This window comes from Rhinatrema bivittatum, chromosome 7 (genome assembly GCF_901001135.1).
Source record: "Rhinatrema bivittatum chromosome 7, aRhiBiv1.1, whole genome shotgun sequence".
NCBI classification, from domain to species: Eukaryota; Metazoa; Chordata; class Amphibia; order Gymnophiona; family Rhinatrematidae; genus Rhinatrema; species Rhinatrema bivittatum.
The window spans coordinates 107,133,334-107,160,018 of record NC_042621.1 but is presented as its reverse complement, the minus strand read 5'-3'; the positions used below and the strand labels follow the sequence as shown (position 1 = coordinate 107,160,018).

At 42.5% G+C, this 26,685-nt stretch overlaps 1 protein-coding gene across 1 annotated transcript in view; it reads left to right on the top strand.

Annotated features, from left to right (window-relative positions):
* The window catches only part of GLG1 (golgi glycoprotein 1), a 280,281-nt gene that overhangs the window by 121,261 nt on the left and 132,335 nt on the right, over window positions 1-26,685 (top strand). Inside the window, exons 5-8 of the mRNA XM_029608896.1 lie at window positions 6,928-7,131; window positions 10,057-10,128; window positions 13,320-13,503; window positions 15,226-15,440. Of these exons, the coding sequence (XP_029464756.1) occupies window positions 6,928-7,131; window positions 10,057-10,128; window positions 13,320-13,503; window positions 15,226-15,440 (675 nt within the window). The remainder of the gene's footprint in view (window positions 1-6,927; window positions 7,132-10,056; window positions 10,129-13,319; window positions 13,504-15,225; window positions 15,441-26,685) is intronic.

Sequence of the window (26,685 nt, the reverse complement as noted above, 5' to 3'; positions counted from 1 at the left end):
ACTGGACAAATGCATCCATAGGGGTCAGCAACTGGTATAGAAGTTTTAGTAAATTCTAGACTTAATGGGTAATATATTGAAATCGTCGGCTCAGTGTTCTGCAGCAGTCAAAAAAGCAAGCAGAATGTTAGGAATTATTAGGAAGGGAATGGTGGTTAAAACAGAAAATGTCATAATGCCTCTGTATCGCTCCATGGTGAGACTGCACCTTGAGTACTGTATAAAGTTCTGGTCGCCGCATCTCAAAAATATAGTTGCACTGGAGAAGATACAGAGAAGGGCAACCAAAATAAGGGGAATGGAACAGCTTCCCTCTGAGGAAAGGCTAAAGAGGTTAGGACTTTTCAGCTTGGAGAAGAGACGGCTGAGGGGGGATATGATAGAGGTGTTTAAAATCATGAGGTCTAGAATGTGTAGATGTGAATCTGTTTTTTACTCTTTTGGATAATAGGACTAGGGGGCATTCCATGAAGTTAGCATGTGGCACATTTAAAACTAATCGGAGAAAGTTCTTTTTCACTCAACGCACAATTAAACTCTGGAATTTGTTGCCAGAGGATGTGGTTAGTGCAGTTAGTAGAGCTGTGTTTAAAAAAAGGTTTGGATAAGTTCTTGGAGGAGAAGTCCATTACCTGCTATTAATCAAGTTGACTTAGACCAGTGGTTCTCAACAGGCGTGTCGGGACACACTAGTGTGTCACAAGGTCATGGGAGGTGCGTCGCAGAGCCAGCAGAAGACTGCTCTTTCCTCATCAGTCTGGGCAGTTGACGGACTCCTCTTTCATTGGGTATGGCAGGACGCTGCTCTTCCTTCCTTCTCCTCTTTCTGGCCAATGGGAGGTTGTTCCCTCCTCCTTCACCCAGATCAGAGCGCGATATCACCAACTCCTGTACATGTGGGCCTGGCAGGACACCAACGTTATCTTCCTTTGCCTGGCCTGGCAGTGAGGCTGCTGATGCTCTCCTCACCCTATGGGGCCTGGATGTGAAAGCAGGAGCATAAGGGAGAAAGGTGCGTGCTCTGCAGATCTGTTACTGCTGCCTCGTCATCTTCCTCTCCTCAATGCTTCTTGCCCTCATCTGCTGCTGATAAAGAGGGAAGGAGACGCTGGATTGGACTGAAGGCTTATGTTGGCTGGAAGCCAGGAGGAGGGGGGAAACGTTCTGGGCAGGAAGCCATGGAGAGATTGGGAGTCGGGAGTCTTCTGGATAGGAAGAGGTGGAGGAAAGAAGGTTGGGGCAGCTGGGCAGGGAGAGGATGTGGAAGTGGAGGGAGAGATGGAGGTGTGGGACTGCTGGGTTGGGGGAGAAGGGAAATCAGGGGATGCTGAATAGGAAAGAGGTGGTCAGAGGTATTCTGGGTAGAGAGGGGGAGAGGGAAGGGCAGAAAGTTGAGCAGGGGAGAGAGGATGCAGGGGGGGTGAGTGTAGTCAGAAATGTTGGACAGGGATATGAGCATGTGAAGGGAGTAGTCGGGAGAAGTGAGGGGTGATGGGGGCATGGAGGGGAGTGACTGGGTACAAGGGCCATACTATGTCAGATTTGAGAATATGCATTTCTTCTCTGTTTGAACTTTGCTTAGTGTTGGAGGAAATATATTTCTATTTCTAGTCCTCCAGTTTTGCACTGCATGCAGAAGGTGGTCTTGGGGTTTCCACATTTGTAATTTGTGATTTTTTTAGTCTATATTTGATGAAGGCAGATCTGTCTGTGTTCTGTGTGTATGTGACTGAGATGAGGTACTTTACTAGAGGTTTGTATCAGCCTTATTTATAGTATTTTCTCAATATTATATTGTACTGGGGGTGAACTGCTGCCTTTTCATGGGTAGGGCTATTGCTGTTTTATTTCTTGGAGTTAGTGCTGCTGAGGTATGGCAGGTTTGATAGATATGTACAGAGTGGGGTTTGTTTGTATTATTGTACAATGCACCTGGTAGCAGAGGGAGTTTGTGATGCTGTTATTGAGATGAGACCAGAATCAGAATATCTTTTTTGTATGGTGAGTTGTACAGGGAAATGTCTTAATTCTGCTCTGCACCCATTGTTAGGAAGCGGGGACTCCTGTGGATGCAGAGCATATGCTTATATTTAGTCCCATGATGGTCATGTGTTCAGTGTGTCACTCATGTGATCGTCATCTCTCAGGTGTGCCCTGATAGAAAAAAGGTTGAGAATCACTGACTTGGAGAATAGCCACTGTTACTGGCATCAGTAGCATTGGATCTACTTAGTTTTTGGGTACTTGCCAGGTTCTTATGGCCTGGATTGGCCACTGTTGGAAACAGGATGCTGTGTTTGATGGACCCTTGGTTTGACCCAGTATGGCAACATTTTGTTCTTATGTACCTTTTCTTTTGACCATGATGTCCAGCAGATCCAGGGGAATGCCAAGCCTATGGCTACTTAAATTCTGTAATGTGCTACAGCCTAATATCAGTGGGTAGGTAAAATTTGTTGACATTTTGGACTCTTTCTGAAAAATCATTTTTTCTTTCAGTAGGTCTCTAGCAAGTTTAACTTCTCTTGCAGATCATATGGCATAAGAGATGAGATAACCAGGTAGTCTGCGTACAGCAGGCATTTGACTTGTTTAGTTTCACTCTTGGAGCTGGGGATCTCTCCAGTGGTATAGGGAGATGTAGAGGCCAATTATTGAGCACCATTTGACCTCCTACGTCTGAACGTAACTGGACAAATAGTGGAATTTGCAACTCCCACTGTGCTGACCAGTCCCGAGACAGCCAGTTAACATTTAAGCTGGATAAAAACAATTATCTGGCTAGTTCATGAGTAGGGTGGGGACCTTTCAGGGCAGACAGGATTATCCTAAGTTAGCAGGATAAATGCTGATTTTTCAGCATTATCCCGCTAACGTAGCTGGTTAACTAGGACTGCTGAAGAGCAGCTAACGTTGACATAGCCGGGTATGTTTGTGCCGCTGAATGGTCTGCAAAATTAGCGCTTTAAGTTTTCTTGGTGCTATGTGAATGAACGGGGGGGAGGTGAGCACTGTGAACAAGGTAGAGACAGACACAAGAACATTTTTTTGATCCAGATTAGGATGAGATGATGAACAGGCAGGCTAGGCTCACTTGTCATATTCGTTGTTAGTGAAACATATAATATGTTAAAATGGTTGATGCAAGGTGATTATAGCTGGAAATTATTGCCCTTAACTTTATCAGAACTCAAGTCAGAAGATAATATTGTTTGGATCATGGGGATAAGAAAAAAAAAAAATAAAAAATCACTGATCTAAAAAATTTGTCCCCTTGTTAGAGGAAGATGCCTGTGTTATATCTGCGACATGCCACTAACATGTTCTTTCTTTTATATGAAAAATGTGTAAGAATTTATAAGGGGGACAGGACCTGCAAATAACAGAAATCTGGGCCCTTGGGCTCCACTTGCTGGGACTGACCAGCTGAGCTAAAGAACATTTTTGACGAGTTTACATAGTGCTGCCCGCTTCCGTGGAATGCAGACCAAGCTCCACATTCTGCAGATCTGCAGGATGTTGATGCATCACACCCATAGTGTTCAGATGAAATGTTCCTGAGAATCACAGCACTTCTGAGAATGATTAGGGGAGGATGCAATTTAAACAAAACACTCCAGAGCTCTTTTGCCTTCTGTGCAATTTTTCTTTCAAAGGTTTTTTGCATTAATTATTACAGAAGCAACAGCAAAGTCAAGAAATGTATGCAGTTCATATTGAACAGAAGAAACAAGATCGGAACCTTTTATTCTGACAATAGTCGAGCCCAACTCTGGCTGAGGCGCTCTTTTTTTTTTTTTTTTGAAGAGCTGCCTCGGGCTATATATGCCAGCTGGGTTGAAATTAGGGAGGTTCAGTTCCTGCTTTTTCTGTCAGTTTTGCAGCTGCTTGTGAATTCCAAAACATTGACTCTATCCTCTGACTGAAAAAATCTAATCCCAAAAATCTTTCAGACTGAGATGGTTATTAATCTGAAAGATTTTTGGGATTAGATGTTTTCAGTGAGAGGATAGAGTCAATGTTTTGGATTATATAAGCAGCTGCAAAACTGAGGGATTCAAATGATTTGATTGTATTGATTGACAGAAAAAAGCGGGAATTGAGCCGCCCTAATTTCAACCCAGCTGACATATATAGCCCCTGAGGCAGCTCTTCAAAAAAGAGCGAAACTTGGCCAGAGTCGGGCTTGACTATTGTCAGAATAAAAGGTTTCCATATACTGATCTTGTTTCTTCTGTTCGCTATACAGGCATCTTGGATCGGCTTCTGGTTTGTTTTTTGGGTCCAGTTTATATTGGGTACTGGTGTATCAAAATGTGACAGATTTCTGCCACAACTCAATGTGTTTGAACAAAATATTTGAATTTTGATTTAACCTTCCTTACATTGCTGTTGTGGAGGGGCTCAACTATCCTAATTTCAATTTTTATTTTAGCAGTAGTCCAACACAAGAAGCATTACATTCTTTTGACATAAGAACATAAGAAATTGCCATGATGGGTCAGACCAAGGGTCCATCAAGCCCAGCATCCTGTTTCCAACAGAGGCCAAACCAGGCCACAAGAACCTGGCAATTACCCAAACACTAAGAAGATCCCATGCTACTGATGCAATTAATAGCAGTGGCTGTTCCCTAAGTAAACTTGATTAGTAGCTGTTAATGGACTTCTCCTCCAAGAACGTATCCAATCCTTTTTTAAACACAGCTACACTAACTGCACTAACCACATCCTCTGGTACCAAATTCTAGAGCTTTATTGTGCGTTGAGTGAAAAAGAATTTTCTCCGATTAGTCTTAAATGTGCTACTTGCTAACTTCATGGAGTGCCCCCTAGTCCTTCTATTATTCGAAAGTGTAAATAACAGATTCACATCTACTCGTTCAAGACATCTCATGATCTTAAAGACCTCTATCATATCCCCCCTCGCCGTCTCTTCTCCAAGCTGAACAGCCCTACCTCTTCAGCCTTTCCTCATAGGGGAGCTGTTCCATCCCCTTTATCATTTTGGTTGCCCTTCTCTTTACCCATTCCATTGCAACTATATCTTTATTGAGATGTGGTGACCAGAATTGTACATAGTATTCAAAGTGCGGTCTCACCATGGAGCGATATAGAGGCATTATGACATTTTCCGTTTTAACCATTCCCTTCCTAATAATTCCTAACATTGTTTGCTTTTTTGAGTGCTGCAGCACACTGAGCTGACAATTTTAAAGTATTATCCACTATGATGCCTAGATCTTTTTCCTGGGTGGTAGCTCCTAATATGGAACCTAACATTGTGTAACTACAGCAAGGGTTATTTTTCCCTTATTTATATGCAACACCTTGCACTTGTCCACATTAAATTTCACCTGCCATTTGGATGCCCACTCTTCCAGTCTTGCAAGGTCCTCCTGTAATGTATCACAATCCGCTTGTGATTTAACTACTCTGAATAATTTTGTATCATCCGCAAATTTGATAACCTCACTCATTGTATTCCTTTCCGGATCATTTATATATATATATATTGAAAAGCACCGGTCCAAGTACAGATCCCTTAGGTACTCCACTGTTTACCTTTTTCCACTGAGAAAATTGACCATTTAATCCTACTCTCTGTTTCCTGTCTTTTAACCAGTTTGTCATCCACGAAAGGACATCGCCTCCTATCCCATGACTTTTTAGAAGCCTCTCATGAGGAACTTTGTTAAATGCCTTCTGAAAATCCAAATACACTACATCTACCGGTTCACCTTTATCCACATGTTTATTAACCCCTTCAAAAAAATGAAGCAGATTTGTTAGGCAAGACTTCCCTTGGGTAAATCCATGTTGACTGTGTTCCATTAAACCATGTCTTTCTATATTGTGTATTTTGGTTTTAAACTAAAAGTAGCTTAACTGTGCTGCTTCAATAATACATAGAGGTCTAGCTTTAATACAAACCAATTCAAGTTTATTTAATATTAAAAGCCAATCCTATGAGACCTCTGGGAGATAGAGAGGGAGCTTTATATTTTTCCAAGCTCTGCCTGCCTATCTCCCCGTTTGTCAGTGCTGACTTTTATAGATAAAAAAGCATACAATGATCCCTAATAGAACTGCATAGAGTATCAGGTACCACGTGTGTCCACATCAGAGACCTATGGCTAAGCCTCCCTGATCCCTCCTCCCACTTTAAGATCCAATTAGGCCTAGCAGAGACCCACATGTCTTAGTTTCAGTAGGCCACGTGTCTGATGGCTATCAATCAGTCTAGTAGTTCTTAGCAGTTCGTTGTTCTATCACTCCTGTGAAAGTCGTTTGATCAAATTCCTAATCTTATGGGAATATCCAGTTACACTGGGTCTCTTCAGTCGAGAGAAAGGAGTCTGTGAGAACATAGTTGGTCCATGTGTTCGTTATGACCTCGTGACCTTTCATCATATCTGGCTAGGTCTGAATTCATTCCAGATGTCCTCCAGCAGCCATTCACTCTCGGGTCAGTCTGAGTTCCTTGTATGCCAGAAGTTTGTTAGGCTGAGGTAGCAAAGGATTCTGGGGTAAGCTGAGTGAACCAAAGTCCTGAGCCAAAGTCTTCATGTTAGGCTCCCCATATATCAAAATGCTCTACAATTTTGATCTTTAGAATAGTTTCCACTATTTTTCCTGGCACTGAAGTCAGGCTCACTGTTCTATAGTTACCTGGATCACCCCTGGAGCTGCCTTTAAATATTGGGTTACATTGGCCATCCTCCAGTGTTCCTTCCAGTTATTCCTACCATCTAGATTTTGAATTTTTTCTTTAAGCACTTGTGGAGCCCATTTTGGTTCTTATATATTGCCATTTCTGTGTCTTAATTCAGTGGGGACTCATTCATGGGAATTGCCAACAAGTTGTGTGAAGATGTAGTTTGTCTATAGTTGTGCTGTCCTAAATTGCATGTGTCTTCTGTTACAGGATCCACATTCTCAAGGGGAAGTGGTTTCCTGCCTAGAGAAGGGATTGGTAAATGAGGCTGAGGATGCAGATCCAAAGAACAAGATCTCTGATAACTGTAAGAAAGCCATTCTACGTGTAGCTGAGCTCTCATCTGATGACTTTCACCTGGATCGGCACTTGTACTTTGCATGTCGGGATGATCGTGAGCGCTTCTGTGAAACTGTAAGTAGATTTATTGGTTTATCTTGATATTCAGCCTTGGACTGAAACATGCAACATAGCATTTTATTTTGTTTTAAATTAAACAAATGGAACTCACACCTTATCAGATTCAGTTCCTTCCAAAGTTTGCAGTTTAAATTGAAAAATACTTTTGAATCAGTGTCTTTAAGACACAACTAACTTATAAAGTGACTTATGAAGAGTTTGGTTTTTTAGATTATTCTCAGAAGGTAAATATTTGCCACAATGTTGTGCATTTCCAAGGACCATGTTTTAGTGTGACACATTTGAGTATGTATGTTGAAGGATATATTGATTAATGATCATTTGTCCATTGGGCAGCAGCTATCCAGGCAACTAACCGTTTTGAGAAGGCAATTTAGTAACTCAGTAATTGCAGGGGACAGTGCTAGGCAAGTAAGCAAACTCCTAATTCCCTCAGTTTGAAATGGCAGGGTGGGAAGACATTCCTAAGATGGAACCTGGGTTGTGGTTCCTGTGAATCATGGGATGAAGAGAGGCACTCCCCCCTCCCCCCCCCCTTTCAAATATGCATGTATTCATGGGGGTGATGTCATGGGGTGGAGGGAAAGGTGATCTTAGGGATGGTCAAAAAGCATCGGAGATGTCCAAATAGCACTAACACACAGGCTGATACAGTAAAGTTCGCGGGAGAGCGGGCGAGCGCACAGGCCAGTGTCCTGTGTGCGCGATTCAGTAAACCAAAATATTTAAATTAGAGCTCGCGGTAAAAAGAGGCGCTAGGGACACTAGCGCGTCCCTAGCACCTGTTTTTGGACAGGAGTGGCGGCTGTCGGCAGGTTTGACAGCAGATGCTCAATTTTGCCAGCATCGGTTCTCAAGTCCGCTGACAGCACGGGTTCGGAAATCGGAAGCTGGCAAAATTGCGTCTGGTTTTCAACCCGCGAGCTAATTTAAAATTTTTTTTTTTTTTATTTTTTACTTTTTTTTTAACTTTTGGGACCTCCGATTTAATATCGCCATGATATTAAGTCGGAGGGTGCACAGAAAAGCTGTTTTGACTGCTTTTCTGTGCACTTACCCAGCGCCGGCAGAAATTAACGCCTACCTTTGGGTAGACACTAATTTCTGGAAGTAAAATGCGCGGCTTGGCTGCACATTTTACTTACTGTATCGCGCGGGAATAACTAATAGAGCCATCAACATGCATTTGCATGTTGCGGGCGCTAATAGTCTCGGGGGGGGGGTTGGACGCACGTTTTAGATGCGCTATTACCCCTTACTGAATAAGGGGTAAAGCTAGCACATCAAAAACGCACTTCCAAACCCCCCGAGACTAATAGCGCCTGCAACATGCCGGAGCGCACTGTACTGTATCGACCTGACACTGACCTCGGGAGTAATATTGAGAGCTCCAGGTAGAATTTTCACTGGATTTTTTTTTTTTTTATTGTGAGGTAGATAAGGGGAAAAGTCTGTCTGAAATAGGAAGCTTTGTGGTAAGTTTACTTTAATTGTCGTTAAATCTTTTCCAGTAGCAGACTGTGTCTTCCTACAAAACAGTAATGTTTTTAGGGTGTTCGAGGTTACTGGTATTTATGGCTCATCTTCCACTGATTCACATACAACAAACTTTGTGAATGCTTAGGAGCTGGCAGCAAAGGCGATGTATGACCCCTAGTAACTGATTGCGGTGTGGTGGTGTTCATACCTTCCTCTTTACTTCAGTCTTGACCTTAATAGACCTTAATAGACTTAGTTTTTGGGTACTTGCCAGGTTTTTATGGCCTGGATTGGCCTCTGTTGGAAACAGGATGCTGGGCTTGATGGACCCTTGGTCTGACCCAGTATGGCATGTTCTTATGTCCTTAGATGGCTCACATTTTTTCTAGGCTAAGAGTTTAGTTTCTACAGCAGTCCAGCCTGGGCCCTTCTAACATAGTACCATGACAACAGATAGGCCAAAATGGCCCGTGCAGTCTGATCAGAAAGGGTTTTTGGTTCTAACTGCCACTCTGTGCAGGTGATCTCCCACACCTTCTTGAAAGCTCATTGCAGTCATTTCCCTGCTGTATAGGACTGACCTGCCCACTCCATGCAGGTTACCCCAGTGTTTCATTACTATCCTTTTGTCACGAGAGGGTCTTCTGTGTTTATCCCACAGCACCTTATATTCCATTCCATTTTGTCTCCACCACTTCATCCAGGAGGGCATTCCAGGCGTCTGCCATCTTTTCTGTGAAAAACTATTTCTTGAGTTCCTCTTTGTAAGGTTCCATGTCTGTCCATTTGAATAGAAGTCAGGGGAATGTATGTAGGAAACTTTTTGTTTAGAAAGCAAACTTCCTTTTGCCTTCAAGTACATATTGACCTGTGATATAATATAAATCTGCAAGAGATGTCATCTTCCTTAACCACCTCAGAATCATCTGCTAGCTAATTTCCATGACCCAGTGCATGCCCTACAGAAATGGATGCATGCAGCGCTACACCAATGCAGCACGCACATTTCTGTAAGGGTAGTAATTTGAAGAGTCGACCGGTGACAAGCTTACTAACTTTATCTTCCTTTTATGCCTGCTGGGGTGTAGAATCCTGTCTGCTAGACAGATTCATAACTCTACACATCCACTGACAAATTAATTTGAGATCTAGCTCTGTGGATTGTTTTTCAGACGGCATTTATGGATACAGTCTAGCAGTTGTGAACAGTGGCTCTGGTGCTTGAATATAGATTAAGGGTGTAAAAAAAAAAATAAAAAAGAGGAAAATCATTTTCTCCGTGCAGGTCACATAAGAATAGCACTGTAATCTGAAAAGAGCTTTTAAATATGATTAAGGTTCTGCATATTGTTGTGTACCAATTTATGCTGCTTGTTCAGGGGAACTTGTGATACTGATAGAACGGGTCTGATATTTTTGATTCTTTGTTTGGTGTCATAGACCCAGGCAGGAGAAGGGCGAATCTACAAGTGCCTCTTTAACCACAAGTTTGAGGAATCCATGAGTGAGAAGGTGAGTACTGGACCCATGCCACATTTATTTTTCTATTTATACATTTGTTTCTATACGGTTACACAGAAACAAGTTTCTATCTCTACGGTTTACAAAGTTAAGACTCAAAAAAAATAAAACATTGAATAGGAATAAAAATATACAATAAAATTATCCAATATAAAATAAAAAGATTAAAAAATTAGAAATTTTCGTTATCACAACTAAAAAGATAAAAGTAAAGCATAAGACTTATGTGGATCTTAACAAATGTCATGGATCTCAGCTAATATCTTGAGTATCAGTCCCAAATGCCTGTTGAAAAAAAACCCATGTTTTTAGGTCTTTTTTTTTTTTTTAAACCTCTTCAGGTTTGGGGAACAAATAAATATGGGGGTAACTTGCTCATGCTGTGCTTATTACCCTTAATTACTAAGTCTGATACTTTTGATGCCACTCCAACATTGCTCTCTGCTTCCACGGCAACGTTTAAGGGCAATTGGACTCAACAGCATCCAAGGGCCCTGACTTTTACGGTCTGGGAAACTGATGAGCATGGGGATAACCTGCACAGTGCAGCAGATACTGGCATAAGCTTGCTGGGCAGACTGGGGTGATCTCTTGTACTAAAGATCTAGCACACATTTGTCCTCTGCTTTTGTTGCTGGGGACTTGACATACCACTTCACCTGTGTGCAGGAAGGAAATGAATACCTAAAGATGTTGGTCTTCTGGATCTTCTCCCTTAGACAGCTGGCCACTTGACATATCCCGCAGCAGTGTACAGCAGTGTGAGCAGAAGGTACTTCATTATGTACACTCTTGGCTCTTCTGCAGCAGCGATGAGCACCTAGGTCTGTGCCTGCGTGCTCAGACAGCAGATCTGATAACCAGCAGTAACTTTGTTTCGGTAAACCTTGCCCAAGGATTTTAATTAGAAGGTGTGGAAGTAAATGGAGCAAAAATGTATCAAGTTCTGAAAATTGAATTCCATTTGGTTTTAGTGCTTATTTCAGTAAGTCAGTCTACAGCATGGCAGTCTTGCTCCCCCGTTTGCTGCTTTATCCGCTTGTCAGAGGAGCCCTTATGGTCTAATCACCTGCAGTTCCTGTGTCTGTCAGAGAGCTGACTCAGAAGTCTAATGCTTTTGTGTAATCTGACAGCACTAATAAGAAAACTGTATTGGTTGTTATTTTATATTTATTTATTTAGGGTTTTTATATACCGATTTTCTTGATACAGATCAAATCAACTCTGTTTACATAGAACGATAGTACATTAACAATAACTAGTCAAACCTCAAAAGAGGAGACAGATAGGGAGCAGAAGGTAAAAAAGTTACATTATAACAAGGGTGAGTAACTTGGAATTGGAAATGAAGAGAAAGATCATCAAAGTAGAGAGATATAACAGAGGGAAAGAGGCTTGGAGCCAACCTCAAGAGAATAACTCTAGCATTATAACATGATTATATGATATTCTGCTAGTTATTGAAGCACAGCTGATTGGATAATATCTTAGTAGAATATAGTCTAGGAGACAGGAAAGGCTCTACCGAAAAGCCAAGTTTTCAGTTTCTTTTTAAAATTTATGAGGCAGGTTTCCTGTCGGAGGTCTGAGGGTAGTGTATTCCAAATGGTGGGGCCTGCTGTTGAAAAAGCCCAGTCCCTGATTGTTAATCTTTGTACCATTTTGATTGAGGGAACATGAAGGGATCCCTTATAGGCATCTCTCAAAGGTCTAGCTGAAGAGTGTAATTTGAGAGGGTGTAGTAGGTCTAGGGGAGTCTGGTGGTGGATGTTTTTATGGATGATGGTGAGGGATTTGTGAATAATTCTAAAATTAACTGGAAGCCAATGTAGGTCTTTTAGTATAGGCGTGATGTGATGTGATCTCTGCGCTTAGTGTTGGTCAAAATCCTAGCAGGCATTTTGGAGTAGTTGCAGAGGTTTTAATGTAACAGCTGGTAGACCTTGCAGGATCGAGTTACAATAATCATGAATATTTGTTATGAAACAAATATCCTAAAATAAAATATTGACTTCTGAGCAGTAAATATGCTGTACTACGGGTGAAGAGGCAATAGGTCAGTGGTTTTCAAACATTTTTTTTCCTCAGGACCCTGCATATCAGATCATCTGTTTTGTTCTTTCTCCAGTTAATCACATTTTATTACTTGGTTTTCCAAAAATAGTGCTCAGTGAAGTACAATTAAAAAAAAAAAAAAAGTTTACAATCAAACAAAACGAATACAGCATATCATTAAAATCAACTCCAAAACTATGAAAATAACCTAAAAATGTTTGTATTTACAGAGCTCATTTTCTCTCTGTCTTCCCCCCCCCCCCCAACTGCTCCTTCTCAATGTTCCCACCCGGATGCTCCTCTCATCCTGTGCTGCCGGCGTTTATGGTTCTCAGTCACTGTAATGCACATAGGGTCGCTCGCTCTCACATCAATGCAGGGAAAGTATGGGTACTGTGAGGTTCAAACTTACTGAGAGCCACCCAGAGTTGTGAATTGGTAGCATGATGAGGCAGGCGGAGTGCTTCCTTCCCCCTTTGCGCCATGAACTCAAGTTTGAAAAACACTGCACTAGTGTTTTCTTGTAAAAATGTCCCCATTTGAGAGGTTCTTGTAAAATTAACAGACTTTAAAAAAAAAAAAAAAAAAAAGTCTGTTAAGTCCCCAATCTTCGTCTTTCTCATTCCTTTTGACACCTAATTTGGAATCACCAGAAACTTCCAGCTCCCACTCCCCCTCATACTTACCATACATCAACAAGAAGAGGGATGTGGCTACACAACAATTGAAGGCGTGTACTGTATTTTTTCCCATTGAATCTTCCCATTTTAGGAAGTATTTTTCTAATGATCATGAGAAACATAAATTGAAGAATTGATTGGGTTACTTAACCTGAGGATTAGAAAACCATTCTTGTGTTTTGTTCAACTTTGATTAAAATTAACATACAGGAAGCACTAAGGATTTGAGCAAAGTCTTGAAATTTCACAGATCTGTGAGCAAGCACAGTCACAGGTTGCCCCCTTAACTCCATTATCCTACCCAAAGACAGATATTTGTACAGAGGGTTAGAAGACAGGGTACAGTGACATACAAAAAAGCGAGCAGGTGTGCTAACAAGGACATGATAGTGACATAGCACAAACATTTATATCGCTATAAAAGTTGCTGCTTACTTCTCTCCTCAGTGCCGTGAAGCGCTGACAACCCGACAGAAACTCATTGCCCAGGATTACAAGATCAGTTACTCGCTGGCAAAATCCTGCAAGAGTGACCTGAAGAAGTACCGGTGTAATGTAGAAAACCTTCCCCGCTCACGGGAGGCCAGGCTGTCATACCTGCTGATGTGCTTGGAGTCTGCTGTGCACAGAGGTGAGCTGACAAGACTCTTAACCTCTTGTTTTGTTTTGTGGGTGGATGGAGAATGGGAGGGGACATGTCTTTTTTCATTAACTCTGAATGGGACCTCAATCTGTGTATGTGATAAGGTATTCAGAATTTAGGTTGTATTGCATAGTTGATTCATTTTGTTCATTACTTCTGCATGGAAAATATAACATTACTGGGAAGATCTGCTGAATAAATGGTAGATCCTAATCTCCAACCAAGAGGATTAGTATATAAATATGCCAGTAAAGTGGCTTCAAACAGTATATCCAGAGCATCTAGACGTATCTGTATTGTGTTAATTTGCAGTATTGCTCTATAATCTTGGTTTTTATCCTATTGCTCTAAAATGTGGCTAAAGAGTAGAAGTCAATTCTGTCTGTCTGGTACTAGATGGTAAATAAAGTGCTGGTTGGGATAGTGCTTCTAGTCATGTGGATGCCTGTCTTAAGATCGGCCCGATATGACCAACTGTACATTGAGACTGGTTTAACTTCTGCATATATGCTTTTATCATAGTGAAACATGAATAACTGCAATGCATTTGTTGGTCCCAAAAAACAAAATGGAAGTCGGTCTAGCGTAGCCACAGATGTGAAAAGAACAAAAAGACAAAGACCGTACATATATTTTTGAGATATATAAATCACCAAGATCCAGGAATGGCATGATTCAGGCCCATACAGTAAAGTGCGCGGGAGAGCGGGCACTCTGAGGCGAGCACCCGCTCTCCCAATGCGCGCCCGGACACCTCTCCTGGGCGCGCGATTCTCTATTTAAATTAGGGCCTGCGCTAATAAGGAGGCGCTAGGGACACTAGTGTGTCCCCTAGCGCCTCATTGGCGGAAGCCAGCGGGTCTGACAGCCGACGCTTAATTTTACCGGCATTGGTTGTCGAACCCACTGACAGCCATGGATTTGGAAAACGGACGCTGGCAAAATTGTGTCCATTTTCCAACCCGCGGGCTGCGGGCAGATTTTTTTTTTTTTTTTTTTTGGGCCTCAGACTTAATATTGCTATGATATTAAGTCGGAGAGTGTACAGAAAAGCAGTTTTTTCTGCTTTTCTGTACACTTGCCCGGTGCTGTCTGAAATTAACTCCTGCCTTTGGAGTTAATTTCTGAAAGTAAAATGTGCGGCTTGGCAGCACATTTTGCTTTCTGTATTGTGGGTGAATACCTAATAGGCTCATCAACATGCATTTGCATGTGATGAGTGCTATTAGTTTCGAGGGGGGGGGGGGGGGGGGGGGGGGGGGGGGGGGAGGTGGCTGTGCGTTTTCCATGCGCTATTACCCCTTACTGTATAAGGGGTAATAATAGCGTGCCAAAAATGCGCGTCCAAACAGGGGCTAACGGTGTGCTCAGCTGAGCGCACCGTTCTGTATTGGCCTGAAAAAAATAGTATCGGAGTACTACCACGCAAAGAGAACTAGATATATGTATGTGGGAGTAAAGAGACGAATCTGAGAATTCTGTGAGATACGAATAAAAAGCGTTTGAGAGATCATTTTAGTCATCCCAAACAGCCCCCCGAGGCAGCTGAAAAGGTGAAACTCTGCCAGAGTCCAAATAGAATAAATTTACTTTCCAAGGCATGGGTCTTGTCTGAATGCATTTGCTGTGACATGCAAGCCTGCTTCCTGTCTGCAGAGTGTTCTCTTTGCTGCTAACCCTTTTGCATGCTGATTTGTGTCCTCTGCACAGGTCGGCAAGTGAGCAGTGAGTGCCAGGCTGAGATGCTGGATTACCGGCGGATGCTGATGGAGGATTTCTCCCTCAGTCCTGAGATCATCCTAAGCTGTCGAGGCGAGATTGAGCATCACTGCTCAGGGCTGCACCGCAAGGGCCGGACACTGCATTGCTTGATGAAAGTGGTGCGTGGAGAGAAGGGAAGCGTGGGGCTCAACTGTCAGCAAGCGGTAGGTGTTGTCATTGAGAATGATGGGGAAAATGTTGAAGAAGGGATATGGAATGTCTAAGAATAATATACAGACGAATTCTTATATATATGTATGTGTGTATATGTATGTATATATATGTTTCCCTGTATGTACCAGGATCAGTCCAGACGGCTGGGTTATGCCTCCCTCCCAGCAAATGGAGTCAGAGAAAAAGCTGAAAGGCACCCCCTGATAACCTGGTGTGCCACCTGCAATCCTTCAGTATTTCTTTGACTTCAGCAGATGAAGGATGGCATAACCTGCGGTCCTGATCCTTTACAAAATTCATGATTATTCATTAAGTGAAGGAATTCTTTATCCTTAGCTCCTTTGACTAGATCAACTGGTAGTAAAAAAAAAAACAACAAATAGACAGGCGAGAGTACAGATCACTTTATAATAGCAGGCAAGGCTGGGCTTCTGCCCTACGACCTTAATACCCAGAGCATCTTGACACAGTCCGGTGAGTTGGGATTTACTGGTGGGCTGGTCCCTCCCCCCATTAAATTCCAGAGACTGTTAATTCCTCTGGTGAGAGCTATTACCTGTAGATTAAGCCCAGGGACGAACATTCCCCTGGTTGAGCAGCTGGACCCTTTGATTCCGCATATGCTAGCGGAACTGGATATTCAGGCTCCACAGCAGGTGGCAGATGTTTCTTCAGGGGTTCCTGTTTTGTTGGGTCTTCGGGCTCCTCCTAGAACCTTTCCTTTTCACCTGATGCTCTTACAGCTTATGACAAAGGAGTGGGACGTGCCTGAAGCCACCCTACGGGTTAGTAGGGCCATGGAAAAGCTTTACCCACTGCCAGACGAGTTCTTAGATCTTCTTAAGGATCCCTAAGGTGGATGTGGCCGTTTTAGCCATTGCCAAGTGCATAACGATTCCGGTGACGGGACGGCCAGCTCTCAAGGATCTCCAGGATAGGAAGCTGGAGGTTTTTCTCAAACGGATTTTTGAAGTATCAGCGTTCGGAGTGCGGGCTGCCGTCTGTAGTAGTCTCATGCAGAGAGCTACCTTTAGATGGGTTCAGCAATTGCTCATGGCTCAGGAGCTGCCTGAGGCGGAACAGGCGGACCACATGGAGGCAGCAGTGGCTTATACAGTGGATGCTTTGTATGATCTTCTACATACCTCAGCACGAACGATGTCTTCGGCAGTTTCAGCGAGGAGGCTTCTTTGGCTCCATAATTGGTCGGCTGATGTCTCTTCTAAGTCTCAGCTGGGTTCCTTCCCTTTTAAAGGAAAGCTTTTGTTTGGGAATGATCTGGAGCAACTTAAGTCCTTAGGGGACAACAAGGTTTACAAGCTCCCTGAGGACAGGTCCAGGTATTCTCGCCCCTTCAGTGCATCTCGGGGTCATTTTAGGGGTCAATGCCGTTTTCGTACGGGTAGGGGCCTGTCCTTTGCTCCTCGGCAGTCGTCTGCAAGGTCCCAGGCTTGGGCTCATTCCTTTCGTAGTAGACTACCTCTTCACGACGGATCCTCCCAAGGATTCTCCTCCAACAAGTCTCCCCAATGAAGGTGCACTGGCCCATTCCTCCATTCCAGAGATCGGGGATCGTCTCTCCGTGTGTCGCGAGGAATGGGTCAAGATAATTTCAGACCAGTGGGTTCTAGATATCATAGAACACGGTTACGCTTTGGATTTTGCTCGCCTGCTATGGGATCTGTTCCTGGTGTCTCCTTGTGGGTCTCAGGCAAAGCAACAGGTGGTGCTCCAAACCCTGTGTTGGTTAAAGGCTCTGGGAGCGGTTGTCCTGGTGCCACCGGACGAATGTCGAACCGGCAGTTACTCCATTTATTTCATGGTCCCCAAGAAAGAGGGCTCCTTCCGGCCGATATTGGACTTGAAAAAGGACAACTGAGTGCTTCGGGTACCTCGTTTTCGCATGGAGATGTTGAGGTCCATGATTGCGGCCGCCCACAAAGGCGAATTTTTGCCTCCTTGGATCTGACGGAGGCTTACCTTCACATAGGAATCTGAGAATGTCACCAAAGGTTTCTGCGGTTCATGGTCTTGGGCAAGCATTACCAGTTTCCTGCTCTGCTGTTTGGTTTGGTGACGGCGCCCCGCGTTTTCACCAAGGTGATGGTGGTAGTGGCAGCGTGTCTACGGCGGGAGGGGATCTTAGTTCATCCCTATTTGGACGACTGGCTCGTTCGGGTGAAATCGGAGGATCTTTGCAAGGTGGCGGTTCGGTCAGTACTGCATTGCCTTCATTCGCTCAGATGGGTAGTCAATTACTCCAAGAGCCAATTGGTACTGTCCCAAGTGTTGGAATTTATGGGAGCACGTTTCAACACAGCTGTGGTCAATGTTTTCCTACCTCTGGAGAGGCTGGGCAAACTGATGTCAGATTCGCCATCTTTTGGCTCTCCCTTTGCCCAAAGGTATGGGACTATTTACAAGTTCTTGGTTCTATGGCGTCTACTCTGGAGTTGGTTCCCTGGGTGTTTGCTCATATGAGACCTTTGCAGAGGGCGTTGCTTTCCCGTTGGGATCCCAAGTCTGAGGAGTTCCACTTGCCCTTGCCCCTCCTGGATCCAGCCAGGACAAGTCTGGAATGGTGGTTGGTTCCTGATCACCTGCAATATATTATATTATAATGTAATATATTACATTAATCTAACAGATTAATCTGTCAAATTAATCTAACTTGGTTGATTGGGTGACTAGATAATTAGATCTGGACAAGCATTTGATGTGATTTTAGCAAATCTTTTTGATATGATCCTGCATAGGAGGCTAATGAACAAAATGAAAAGGCTGGGAAAGGTCCCAGGAGTCAGTGGAATCAATTACAAATTGGTTGACAAGACAGTCGAATAGTGGTAAATGGAACCTAGTATGAGGAGAGAAGGATTTTATAAGTGGAGTGCCTCAAAGATCTGTTCCAGGACCAGTTTTACTCACAATCTTTGAGGGAGAGAGATTGTGGAAGGGTTTGCAGATGACACTAAAGTCTGCAACAGAGTGGACACACCTGAAGTACAGCAAATGAAAAGTGATGTAAGAGAACTTGAGTGGTCAAAGGTTTAGCAACTGGGATTCAGTGCCAAGAAATATTCATGCATTTGAGGTGTTGAAATCCAAAGGAGAGCTGTATGCAATAGGGGTGTGAAAGACTGATGTGCAAAGACCGGGAAAAAGACCTCGGGGGGTGGTGGTGTCCAACAATCTGAAGGCTGCAAAGCAATGTGACAAGGCGATGGCTAAGGCCAGGCTGCCTAGAGAGGCATTAACCAGCATGAAAAAGGAAGTGATAATGCACTTGTACAGGTCTCTGAGGCCACACCTGGAGTACTGTTCAGTTCTGAAGACCGTTTCTCATAGAGGTTAGAAACGAGATGAAAGCGATCCAGAGAGAGGTGATCAAAATGGTGTGGGATCTGCATCGTGACTCGTATGAGACTGAAGGACCTGAATATGTATACTCAAGGAGAGGAGAGACAGATATGTGACACAACCTTTAAATTCCTGATGCGCAGGATTCCAACGGAAAGAAAACTGTAGAGTTTAGGGGTCATAATATAAAACTCCAAGTGGATAGACTCAGGAAAAGCATCAAGAAATCTTTCTTTATGAAAAGGATAGTTCATGCATGGAATGCCTGTCTGAAAGAATTAGCGAAGACCAGGCCAGTAATGGAATTCAAAAGGTCACTGGATAAACACAGAAGATTCCAATTGGCTAAAATAAGGAAAAGAAGATGAGGAATAACCTGTACAGAGTGGCAGTTGCTACCATTAAAAGAAAAAAATGCTTGCTGGGCTGACTGGATGGACCACTTGGCTCTATTTCTGCCTTCATTTACTATGTTACTAAGAATACCTTCTAGATGCCAGTCATAGAAACTTGACCAGCTTTGGGTATGTATAAACAAAGTATTTTAGATACTAAAAAGTTCAGGGAAATCTTGTCTTTACATTTCCATAGTCTAATACCGCTCCCCTGTGGTGAAAAAGGCGAAACAGGAGGCCCAGCATTAGGTTCCACATCACTTTTGAGTCGTCAAGCCATTGTTTAACACGCTTTTCTAAAAGGGTTCAAAGCGAGTTACATCAGACTTCCAGCAAAGCAATTCTACACACAAAATTTAACAAGACGCAGGTTTGAGTCCAGTGAGTTACAGTAAAATCAGTAGTGTGTTGGGATTTCATGGGTATTTTGTAGGCAAAGAAGGAAAGACATATCTACCAGGTTTTCATGTTTTTAGGGTCAAGAGCGGTGTAATTTCCTCAGGGGGAATGGCTTAGATGGAGTGATTGGAAACCAATACCTGAGGTGTTGCCAGGGATCTCAGTTGATGGGGTCAATATTGAAATTTGTGACCATGTGCGTAACTTTTATTTTGATTCTTCACTGACATAAAAACAGATAAAATCCATTCTTTGGGTACTTTAAATTAAAAGTTGAAGCATTTGAGACCTCTGAGTTAGCTGATTTTAGAACTATTATGCAAGCTTTTGTTTTAACTACTTTGGATTATGGAAATTCGATTTACTTAGGTGTTCCAAAATCAAGACTTCGAGCATTACAGCTTCTTCAAACTTCAGTGGCAAGAATGATATTAAAATCAGTGATCATGTGACTCCTCTGCTCCACTGGCTTCTGGTGGAGCAGAGGGTTAAATTCAAGATTCTGACTCTTGTATTTACAGCTTTACATGAAATTGCCCCTATGTTTTTATCTGACTTGTTTAAACCATATGTTACTAATAGGGCCCTTTGGTCGAGTTTTATAAAAATCTTTTAGAACTGCCATCATTAAGAACTCTGCAATTCCTAAATACTAATCAGAGGTCTTTATCTACTGGGAGTGCTACACTTTGGAATAATCTGCCTGATGATATTCGTGGGTTAACGGGTCTTAAACTATTTCGAAAGGCTGTAAAAACATTTTTATTCACTGAGGCATTGTTAATTTGAATTTAGATTGAGATGTACGCTGTATATTTTATGTGGTGATGTATTGTATTTTTTGTTCTTTCTATAATCCACTTAGCATGATAATTATCAATATAGGTGGAATATAAATCAAATAAATTGGATTGCCTCTTGGTGAGGGGAGTGTTTCATTTTCAGCGAGGGCAACACAAACCAGCATTTTGGAGAACTGTCATTGTTCTGGGTTTAGGACTGGCTAGCGCCAAAGGCTACCTCAGACAGCCAGATTGTCACAATCTTTCTGAAGGTGGGAAAATCTGGGGCCAATCTGATATATGGTGGCGGTAGTGGGGGAGTGAAGGGAGTACCACAGGGTGAGGGCAGCACATGCAAAAGTCCTTTCCCTAGAATTTTGAGGTGCATGGGCCTTGGGGATGGTATCACAGGGCAGGCCTGTGACAATCAAAATGTTTGGGAAGAAGGTTTATAGGGGGGATTAGAGAGTCGCTGAGATAAGTAGAAATCTGACCTTTGAGGGATTTGTAAACCAGAGTCAGAAATTTGAAGTTGGTGTGGTAGTGTTGGCAGCCAGTGTAAGCTTTGGCTTTGGCTACTGTTTGGACCTGGGCCTTGGTGGCCAGTGTGGAGACCAGAATGAAACCCAGGCTTTGGACTTGAGTTATTCCTCCTAGCATTACTTCTGGGAGAGGGTGATCAGGGTCTTTTTTTTTTCTTGATCCATAGCATCTGTCTTTTGGAGTTTCAGCTTGTTTGTTCTTGTGCAGCCAGTTAGCAATTTTCTCAAGTGTTTGGTTGAGGTGAGTAATGGTTAGAGTTTGATTTGTGCCTGGTGGGTTTAGTAGTTGGATATTTTCTGCGTAGGAGTAGTAGGTGATGTGACAATCCCTTATGATTTTTTTTTAATTTGACTAAAGCTCTGGAAAAATTGGAGGAGGATTCAGTTTTAATGTTTGATAGTTTTGTATTGTATTCTCTGGGGTTTTTTTTTTTTTTTTTTTAGGCACAGGGAGTATTGTAGAATATGCACTTTTCTTGACAGGGCTAAGGCTACACAGAAGAAAAAGGAAAATTTCTAATGAGGCTTAGAATTTGACAGTTTGGGGCTTTATTCCAAAGCATCAGCTCCTGCCACCTCTGTGGCTCTGTGCAGCTCTCAGTGAGTTTGAGCTGCACTGTGCCTGAACACCTGTGCTGTTTTCTTTCTTGGGTGAACGGTGCTGGAGTAGTGCACAGCTCCAACTCACTTAGAGCCACATGGAACTGTGGAGGTGGCAGCAGATGGACAGAGAGCTGAACAGTGACAAGGCCCTAACAGCAGGAGGAGTGGCAGTGCCCTTCTCCTCACCACATACTTCCCCTGATGCACTTCTTCATCCCCATGGCCTGACTGATTTTTCTCCCTATTCCATCTCCCCAGCCAGCAGCAGGAGGAAGGTATGTTACATAAGAACATAAGACATGACATACTGTGTGCAATTCTGGTCACCACATCTCAAAAAGGATATAGCTGCACTGGAGAAAGTGCTGAGAAGGGCGACCAAAATGATATGGGGCATGGAACGGCTGCCCTATGAGGAAAGGCTAAAGACGTTAGGGCTGTTCAGTTGGGAGAAGAGACGAATGAGGGGGGATAAGATAGAAGTCTACATAATCATGAAAAGACTTGAACAAGTTAATGTAAATCGGTTATTTACTCTCTCAGATAATAGAAGGACCAGGGAGCACTCCATGAAGTTAGCAAGTAGCTCATTTAAAACAAATTGAAGAAAATTCCTTTTCACTCAGTGTATACTTAAACTCTGGAATTCATTGCCAGGGGATGTGGTTTCAGCAGTTAGTGTTACTGGGTTTAAAAAAGATTTGGATAAGTTCCTAGCGGTTAAATCCATAAACTGCTATTACGGCAATTAATAAGCAATAGTAGCTTGTGATTTATCTAATGTTTGGGTACTTGCCAGGTATGTGTGACTTGGATTGGCCACTGTTGGAAACAGGGTGCTGGGCTTGATGGACCCTTGGTCTGATCTGGTATTGCATATCTTATGTTCTTATGTAACATATCTTCCTCCTGTTGGCCATTGTTTGCAATTTCTACTGTAATAAAACCTTCAACAGTGGCAGAGGAAAACCAGCAGGAGAGAGGGATGTTGCTCTGTTCTTCTGGGATGGGATTAGAGAGGTGAGTGGCAATGGCCATTAAAAAAAAAAAAAAAAAAAAAAAAAGCTACGCATAGGTCTCCTGGCCCAGTTCCCAGACCCCCACTAAAGTATAAAAATAAAAGTACCCTGCCGACTGAGCTTGCCCTCTAAACCAGCAGTTGTCAACCAGTGTGTTGTGACAGTATATCGCCAAGCAAATGCAGATCTTTGCCACCCTTCCCGGTTCCCCTCTGGCCCAGCTGCTCCCTCTGCCCCAGCAAGAAACAAATTCTTCCTCCGCCCAGGCGGAATGTGGCAGGATAGCTGGAAGAAGCACTCAGCGGTACTACCGGTAGCAGCATAGTCTCTTATTCCTGCCACTCCCCCCCCAGCCTGTAAGAGGAAGTGGTGTGCAGCGGCTGTGTGCACAGGAAGAAGAGACCATGCTAGGTACAAATGCATGCAGTATTGGCCCGGAGCAATGTCAGGCCCCGCGGCCGATGGAACTCCTTTCTCGAAGCTGCGAGGGCTGGAAGAGGAGTCTGTTGCTGCCGCTGGTTCTTCTGTGAGAGGGGGGAGAGAGAGTGAGTGAGCATTTGTGTTTGAGACCCTGTGTGTTGTGTGACAGCAAGTATGTGAGAGCGTGTGTAATTGTGTGAAAGAGAGCATGTGTATATATTTACAATTGAGAGTAGAGAGAGAGAGAGCGCGCTTGTGTGTGACTGAGAGGAGAAAGTTGCAAGCAACCCTCCCTCCTCCTACTTCTAATTCACAGAAATATCAGGGCACCTGGATATCAAATGTTTCCAGGTATGGAGAGCAAAGCATTTTTTAATCCTTGTTTTTAATTATTGGGTATTTGTCTGCCATTTTGAAATATTTTATTGGTATCTAGAAATTTTTGATTTGATTTTTTAATTATTGGATATTGCATTCATCAGCTATTTTGAAATCTGCTCTTTTTGTTAGTATGGTTTTACTGCTATTGATTTTATATTTCTTGATTATGAGGACTGGTGATATTTATCTTTTTCCTTTGTTGCACTGCATACAATCTCTCTGGCTTGTTGCGGTTTCCAGTTCAGTTTTTGTCTGCATGCTTCTAGTTATGCGTTTTGGTCTCTTTATTCTTTGTTAGGTGAGGGTCAGCACATGTGATTCAGGTGAGGTTCTCTGCTGGTGTGTAGTTTCTGTGTAGGGCTCTATAGCAGCCTGGCTTTTCAATTTTCCTAATAGGAAGTGCATTGGTATTTTAAGGCCTGGTGTAATATTTTCAGTGTTACCTTTTCTTAGATAAGGTGGTTACTGTTTGAGTGCTGGAAGTTGGGTGCTGGTTTTGGTATGGGAGGTTTACTATTTATGTAATTTCTATTCAGAAAGAGTACTTATCTTTCCCTTGTGTCATTCTTAACACTAAAAGTAATACTGGGTCTTTTTTAATTTCTGCCGTGTACTATGAGCAGTGTGTCACACATGTGAGCGTTGTCCATCAGGTGTGACATGATGGGAAAAAGGTTGAGAACCACTGCTCTAAATCCCTTCAAGTATTTAAAAAAAAAAAAATAATAATAATAATAATTTCACTTCTGTCATCAATTGCCCCTATCCCCTTCCTGGTAAGTCTGACTTTTATTTATTTATTTTTTTTAAAGGCCGCTTCCTTTCCCTTCCTACCCTCCCTCCCTCCCACCCACCCAGTACCTTAGTCCAGAGATTCTCAACCCACCTAGCTAGTCAAGTTTCCTGGAGATGTACAGTGAATATGCATGAGATAAACCTGCTGCACTGTGCCCAATACTGGAAACCATATCTGTAAAAGGATGTTGATAAGTTGGATGTAATTTAAAGGAAGGCCACCAAAACGGTGCATTGCCTGCATACAGAGAGTGAAGGAACTAAAGATGTACTTACTTCACCTGGTATTTTAAAATTTTGATTGAACTCCTACTGCCTTTTAATATGTACTGATGTTTATGGTATGTTTTAATGTGGTCTTATGTATATGTTTATGATGTAAGCCGCTTAGCATAGTTTGTCCAGTATAAGCGGAATATAAAACCTTTTAAATAAAATAAGTACTTTCTAAAAGAAAGATGTGAAATATCTTCTATAGCAGTGGTTCTCAACCTTTTCTTGTCCAGGACACACCTGACAGATGGCTCTCACATGCGTGACACACTGAACATGTGACCAATCCGGGGCTAAATGTAAACATGCACTCTGCATCCACAGGGATCCCCTCAACCCCCAGCAATGAGTGCAGAGCAGATCTAGGGCATTACCCTGTACAGCTCGCCATACAAAAAAGATATTCTGGATCTGATGACATCTCAGTAAAAGCAAAACAAACTCCCTTTACTACTAGGCACAACAGCCTTCCTTATGAAAAGACAGTAATTTACCACTAATGCATATCTTATTGAGAAAACACAACAAATAAGATTGATACAAATGCCTACATGCTAGTAAAATACCTCACCTTAGTCACACACCCAGAACTGACCTTCACCACAAATTATAAATATGGAGACAGAACTGGAATGGAAAATCAAAAAAGCCACTCTGCAGTGCAAACCTGGAGAAATGGAAAGAGAAATATAGCACCTAACAGGCTCAGGATTTGCAATAATGCACACAAACTAACCCGCACAAAGATACACCTGTATTATGGATCACACTCAAACAGTAACAACTCTATCTATGAAATACAACTATTAAACCAGGCCCTAAACACTAATACATTTCCTATTGGGAAAACAGCGCAGTTTGGGAGTGCATGGACCGGAGGAACCGTGACAAAGCAATAGGACTGAAACAGTGGCAGAATTCAAGCATGCATGGAATAGGCCTAAAAGGCCATTACTGGGCTGGGTGGAGAAGAGCAAACGTCATCTCTTAAACCGTTTGAGGCCTTTACTTGACTCATATTGTGCTATAAGCTCTCATCCTACAGAATTTGGATTACTGCAGTTTGCTATTCTTAGGGCTTCCTGTTTGCTATTCATCCATTGCAGGTGATCCAAAACTCTGCCTGTATATTGACAAATTTTCAATTACATGAACATATCTCTCCTGTATTATATACACTACAGAGCATAACCAAAACAAATTTCTGACTGATATTCAGTTTCTTAAAACAAGATTCTTCTGTATGGCTTTGCTCATCTTTATGCTTACATAAGCAAACCAGGCAGTTGAGAGTGGCTGATAAAAATTATTGGAAGTCCTGGATGTAAAAATAGCAAGATTTGACATAACCAGGAATTGGGCATTTTCCATTGCTGAATCCAAACTCTGGAACATGCTTCCAGAGTCCCTGCGAATAACAACTGAACAAAAAGAAGTCAAAAAATCTTAGCACACACTTGTTTAAACAGGCCTTCACTGTGAAATAATGCAATCTGGAATCTCTTTGATTTTATAGGATGCAGAATTTTTCTTCGATATATTTTGTCGTCTTTTAGATATTGTTTTATTGCTTGGTTGTTATAATTTGAGTGCTATCTTTGTAAACTGCCCAGAGCTATTTCTGTAGGTGGTGGCATATAAAGTTTTTAAATAAAATAAATCATTTTTTAAAAAAAAGTAAGATCTGCAAAGCACAATAGACTGGCACAAAGGGGCAGATTAGATGCAAGTAATTCTTATCTGCCAACATGAGGTATGTTTCTTTGCAGTGCCCTGGCAGGTTCAACCCATGCTGTCTGGTCCATGGTGGTGGTTATTGCCAATCTGAGGTCTTTCACTTCAGGTGGTTAGACTGCAATGTGGATTTCGGTATACGCATTCATGAGTCGTCATGTAGATAAGGCCCTCATATTTAGTTTCTAGACTGACTCTCTATCCTGCAATGTCTGTTTTGTGACTCATGCCCAGCTCTTCCTTCCTGGATTTTCAGTTAGTCTTCCTTTTCTGTATTATAACGAAAAGCTGTTTAAAAATAGATAAAACGAAATTTCTTCCACAGAAACATGATATACCCTTGCCTGTTGTTTACCATCTCATCTTCCACATTTTTTGTTTGAAAACAAGCGTTTGCTTCCATTCTCATGGCTTGTTGCATCTACTTGCCATCAGAGATAGCAAAATTGCTCAGCTGTAATTGATGTTCTCTAATACCGGCAATGCAATGAGCCACGCATATCGTCTGTCTTTTATGAAGCGTTTTCTACTG